This window comes from Sesamum indicum, linkage group LG3 (assembly GCF_000512975.1).
Source record: "Sesamum indicum cultivar Zhongzhi No. 13 linkage group LG3, S_indicum_v1.0, whole genome shotgun sequence".
Taxonomy (NCBI): domain Eukaryota; kingdom Viridiplantae; phylum Streptophyta; class Magnoliopsida; order Lamiales; family Pedaliaceae; genus Sesamum; species Sesamum indicum.
The window spans coordinates 14,355,291-14,361,831 of NC_026147.1; the positions used below are offsets into that span (position 1 = coordinate 14,355,291).

Consider the following 6,541-nt stretch of genomic DNA (forward strand, 5'->3'; position numbering starts at 1 on the left):
AATTCATCATAATATTTAAATACAATTTACCCTCTTATGATATGTGGAATAAGCAAATACCCCCTGTAAAAAAAAAGAATTAGCATATTACCCCTTTAATGTTTTCTAAAAAATGATACAAATTATCCCCTATCAATGGTTTAATGGGGATAATTTATTTATTTTTTTTAAATACAAAGAATAATTTACTATTTTACTTTTCACAAAGAGGTTTTTCGATCATTTTCATTTCACAGGAATAAATTGTATTTTTTTTTTCTAATATTTAAAACATATTCATTTATCATGCAGGAAATAATATATGTTGTTAAGCAATACATCCAAACATGATGACGTATATTCAAACGTAAATTTCCAAAGTCTTAACGATTTTCTTCACTTAGAACATGTCACCTAATATTTGGACAGGGTTGTTAACTGCTCCCCAATTTTCAAAATCTTGATTTTGATTTTAAGTTTTTTAATTCATAGACTATCCTAATTAAGAAGATTTTGCGTTGGGAATCAAACTGTAGTTATTGTGAAAATGATTCTAATTATATTAAAATTTAAAATTTTGTAATTCTGATTGAATATTACCAGACGCACCATTTGCATCATATTGTGGATAGTTACAATCTTGTTTTTTGAAATTTGAATAATTACAAGTAAATTTCTTATTATTTGATAAATTACATCTTATATTTTTTAAGTTTGTTTCTATCCAATAAATAGATCTATCTATTAAAAAATTCTGACTTTATAAAAAAAAATGGATTGAAATTATATACTTATCTTCAATTGACTTACGAATTTATTTATAAATTAAATAATTTTTTAACTAAATTATCAGTATAAAGGTAAAAATCTATAACTTTGTTTGGTTGTGTGTTTTTGCATTTTTTGAGACAATATAAAACACACTCAATATTTGTTTTTGTGTTTTTACACCTTAACTGCGTGTTTTTATGTTTTTCAACTTTCTATATATAATATATATATATACATAATATAAACCAAACATGATTTGATAATAAACAGTAATTTTTGTCTCCCAAAAGTACAACATTAAATATTTATATATATATCCATATTTATATATAAAAATATATGATTTGACAATGAACAGTAATTTTTGTCTCCCAAATCCCAACATCAAACCTACACCACTTATTTTAAATTATTTTAAATTTTTCCAAAACACAAATCTAAACATATCATCTATTTACACACTCATCTCATTTATCTCTATTTTTCTCTCTCTATTTCCAAAACACAAAATAAAACAACTAAAATACAAATCCAAACATAATGTACGTTTTTATATGAATCAACGTAAAAATAATTATATTTTTTTTAAAAAAAAAACTATATAGTTAGTATGGACATACACGTGCGGTTCGGCTTCAGAACTTGATTATAATAACTCCAATCTCTTCTTTCACACTCCTCTCTGCCTTTCCTTTTTAATAAAAAATATCAGCATCTCCTTCTCCTCCCTTCCACTCGAAGCACTCTCTATAAACTACACACATTGCCCACCGCCCCTTTCCTTCTTCCTCTCAAACTGCTTTATGCTCTGGCCTTCAAGAACCGCGCGGAGCCCCACCGGAATCATGAAGAGTGGCGCGATTGTCGAAGAAGGATTCGTCTACCAAGAAGAAACCCATCTCACTGTCCTTAAAACCTCCCTCTTTTTCGCCGGCGATGGCTTTACTGCTTATGATCCGAAAGGCGAACTCGTCTTCCGTGTAGACTCCTACGGCCCAGACGCCGGCGACTCCGGTGAGCTTGTCCTCATGGACGCCTCCGGCAGATGCATCCTCACCGTCCGCCGTAAGGTAATTGATTGTATACGGTTCTGAGATCGTTGGTTTCTTCAGTTTTTCATGAAATTATTGGGTCTTTTTTGTGTTTTTCGTGGCGATTTCTGTAACTCTGCGGAAGAGAAGAGGAAGCGAGCTGAAGTTTTTACCGTTACAACCGAGTGGACTCGGCTAGTCAGTAGTGTTCAAATCGTACTACGGACGAGTCAACTCACTGATTCCTTCTTCCGCTTTTTCTTAACCAGAGGCCGAGCCTGCACCAGAGGTGGGAAGGGTTCGTCGGCGAGGGAACCGAGGGGAAAAAGCCGCTCTTCAGCGTGCGTAGATCCTCGATAATCGGACGTTCCAGCATGACGGTTGAGGTGTACAGCAACCCAGGCGAGGAGTACCAGATCGAGGGCTCCTTCGCTTGCCGGAACTGCACCATCTTCAACACGGAGAAAGAGGCGGTAGCTGAGATCCGACGCAAGGTGGACGCTTCGAGCAATGTGGTGCTGGGAAAAGACGTTTTCTTGCTGTCTCTAAAAGCGGGGTTCGACGGCGCGTTCGCGATGGGGCTAGTTCTAGTCCTGGATCAGATTCACGGTGCGGACGATGACGGGGAGGCTGAGAACTGGAGCCGTGTTGGTGTGGACCCCAGCAATGAGGACGCCAATTTCTCTCCTTAGGCTTCATTTTTATTTTTATTTTCTTTAATTTTGTTATTATGTAAACTCTTTCTTTTGTTTGGGCCTTTGATAGTGTGATAAAGACATGAATGCTTGATGAAATACTCTTGTAAATTATTTATTTTCCTTCTTTATTTATAGTTTCTTTAAAGGTTTATTTATTTATAGTATATATATATTATAAAATTGAGAAGAGAGAGAAATAAAAGTTAAAGGGATAATTACACTCACCTCTTTTGCCAATAAAGTATAGTTAGATAGATATGTTCCTTTTACAAAGCAAATAACTCTTTAACTTGTTATCTCAAAATAATGTGATTAGAAGCAGAAATGAACAGGAAAATCCCAACTCAGTCTTTCTTGTCTCTCAAAATACCCAAAAACAACAAACTACTGAACCCAATATTTTTACCTAAATTAAATTAATTATATAATAAGTAAAGTATTTTATAATATAATTGGTTATATGTATATCAAAGTATTATAATTGATTTTGGTCCGATTTAAATTAGAATTTTGTTGCTAAACTTATATCTCATATTTGGTCAACTACCGTCTTTCTTGGGCCTCCATCTTCTGACACATTTTTGTATCACACGCTACATTAATGTCATGCTGACCAGTGATTGATTTATGCTTATTCTTCTAAGCTAAAAGAATATAAATGAATTAGACTATGTAAAATGTAATAAATGAACCCTCTTCACTTCATTTTGATAAAGGGCTCCAGATTTTGAATTCCATCGAATTCCACAAAATATATGAGTATTTATTTATTTGTAAAATAAAATGAACAATAATTTGGTACTCACACTGTAAAAAAAAATGATTTAATGACAAAATATTAAAATGATAATTTTAAATTATTATTAAAAATATCAACAATTTTTGTCTTATCACTGTATAATTATTAGTAATAAAAATTATACATAAATTATCAATAAATAAGCCTAAGAAGTCAAACATTGAATGATAAAGAATATATATATATGTATATATATATATGAATGAGTCATCATGACAAGTTGTTCCTGCAAGCTTCTAATAAATATTTTAAAATTTTAAAATATATTATGAATAATAAAAAAAATATATGAAACCAACATATTATATTTTAAAAAAGAAAGAAAAAAGCAAAAATAGAAAAATTAAAAAAAATCAACGTAAGATATTATCGACGTTATAATAAAATTAGTATTGTGGTGTCATAAACTACTGTTTCTCTGAGAAAATTGGCTTATCGTATATATTAGTATAGTTGTATATATGGTACCCCAAAACTAAATTGGACCATTAGATTTTTGTGGTAGTAAAGAGAAGAAAAATGCAATTTGGTACCCCAAAACTAAATTGGACCATTAGATTTTTGTGGTAGTAATGAGATGAAAAATGCAACTTTGACCGTAATATGACAATTGACAAAACGTACATATACTTATGGACGTTAATAAACACAATGTCACTATAACAAAATAATAATAATATCTATGATAATTTCAAAATTATTATTAAAAAAGAGATACTAGAAAAATATATTATTAACTATAATATTAATTGTTATGACTAAAAGTTATGATAAATAGATATTATTAATTATGATTAAATAAAATCAACGTAAAAAATTAGTTCTTGCAGCTAAGAGCATGGTAAAAATATTTAACCATGAAAAATATTTTAACTATTTTTGGCAAAACTAGTCCAACAAACTATTTATTATTAACCATATCAATTAATCATTATTAAGTGTTATATTTTTTTGTGGTGAAGGTATATACATATATATTAAATAATAATAAGAATTTTTTTTCGTTGTAATACAATTTTTTTTAAAAAATTAATAATTATGAAAATTGTGTCTAAATTATCACTGTTAATTTATTATGAATTGTCTGTAATAATAATTTTGTACATATTACGTACTTTCACTAATATTTGAAGAGTTTCAATTCCAATGTTTATAGGACACGCAGTAAAATTACATCAACACTTTATAATAGATAATTGCACTCCTCTCTCTTGAGATTTGATAACTGCATGTAGATTTTTTATAATTTGAAAAATTATATTTAACACTCTTGAAATTTGTTTCCGTCTAACAAATAAGTCCTCCGTTAGTTAAAATTATTGAATTTGCTAATATTAATAAAAAAATAATATATATATATATATATATTAACCCCTGATTGATTTATTATTGACTTATTGCAAGTGTAATAAATTTTTTTATGATCAAATTACCCTTATACGTCTTCACGCATTAACGCATGTGATGAGGTATATCTTTACCGGTATAAGAATAATTTAATTAAAAAAAAATATTTGGCATGCAATAAGTGAGTTTTTAGTCAATCGAATGTAAATATCAATTTTCATTCATTTATTTTGTTAATATCTACAAATTCAGTGAATTTTGACTAACGAATGAACCTATTTATTAGGCGAAAGTAAATCTAAAAAATGATAGCTATAGTTATTCAAATTATAAGGAATTTATGTGTAATTACACTAAATCTAAGGGAAGGAGAGCGTAATTATCTCTATAAATAATGTTAATTTTAATATTATTATGTTCATTTATTTGTCAATGTATTTTTCCATACTAATCAATATCCACATTTATTGAAAACGGTGGCCAATATATTATATATATATATTAATTAGTTGACGGTCAAGAAGTCGTATGAGCTTTTTGAGCCATAAGGTGTGCATAGGAGAGGAGTAGGAGAGTAGGACCACCACAGAAATTTCCGGACTCACGGCCCAGTCTCAACCCATTCGACTACTGGCTTTACATGTGCGCCGTTACACAATTTCAATCAGTTTCATTTGAATTTGATCCGGTAGAGGTCCGATATAACCTGCCCATCTTTTAAAGCAGTGCCCAGATGAGTACTTCAATTTGGATAAGTGAGGTTGATATGCGCACAAGTGATGATGTGATTCAGAGCTAAAATTTTTTGAATTTAAGGTTCGATATTGTAGAGTTTGCAAATTGTGATATGATAATAATAAATATATACCTACTAAATAGATTTTTTTTATTTATTTATAGAGGTTTATGTGTCGGATATCTTACGGGCTATGTATTTGATAGATAGCCATCACAGTTACTGACAATTTGGATCGTTTGGTCAAGCAGGTCAGACGCCACCCAACCCAATCCAATCCCATCAAAATGACGGACGCCTAGAGTGTTTTTGTATTTTTCAGCCTTTAAAGGATATTTTGGTCCTTTTAGATCTATTTATTCAATGTACTTTCTCTATTAGAATTGATGGATTAAACTTGTGAATTTTCAAATTTTAATGATAACTTCTGTAAAAGTATGTGAAATTTTCCAAATATAATTTTGATGTTAAATATTAATTAATAAATTTCAAATTCTTTTTTAACGAGCCATTTGAAATTATTTTTTAAAATTTAAATTAATCAATTCAAATATAACATAACTTTACATTTGTATCAATGAATTTCAAATATTTAAATAACAAATCCTTGATTTTAAAAAATTCGAATAATTCAAGTCTTCAAACTATATTTTATTAAATGTCGATGAATTTTATTTTTTTTCATATAAGTTTCTTAAAATTCTTTAGCTGAATCTTTTCTTCCAATTCAAATAATTTAAGAAAAGGTTAAATAATTTTATTTCTTATAATTATAAGGTTGCTTTTAAATGAAAAGGGGCTCTCCAAATCACACTCACAGGAAATAATAAAAAGACATTGAATATATTGATAATAAAATGCTTAATACAGAAACAAAATTGCTATAAATCCACTCAATACGGCAAGAACAGTATAAAATTTAAATTTAATACAAGCGTGAAGAAATTTCTACGTATTACAGAATGAAGGCCATTCCAGCGGGTAGCAAAGTAAGCAAGAAACCGGCAATCGGAGAAGCAGCGGCGGAATTAGGGGGAGGGGGTCCGGCCGGTGGGGTCATACTTGGGGTGGGGACTCCAGCGCTGGGAGTCGTGGAAGGGGTGGGTGCACAGGCATCCGGTTGGGGCGAGGCGGGTGAAGGCGTGGCGGGGGCGGGGGGGGGGGGGGGGGGGGGGGGGCA

The 6,541-nt window shown here is 30.5% G+C and overlaps 1 protein-coding gene across 1 annotated transcript; it reads left to right on the plus strand.

The window, feature by feature from the left end:
* LOC105158381 (protein LURP-one-related 5-like) lies at positions 1,421-2,599 on the plus strand. The gene is made up of 2 exons (XM_011075125.2): positions 1,421-1,820; positions 2,051-2,599. Exons 1-2 carry the CDS (start codon positions 1,554-1,556, stop codon positions 2,471-2,473), a joined length of 690 nt encoding a protein of 229 aa, XP_011073427.1. The 5' UTR covers positions 1,421-1,553; the 3' UTR covers positions 2,474-2,599.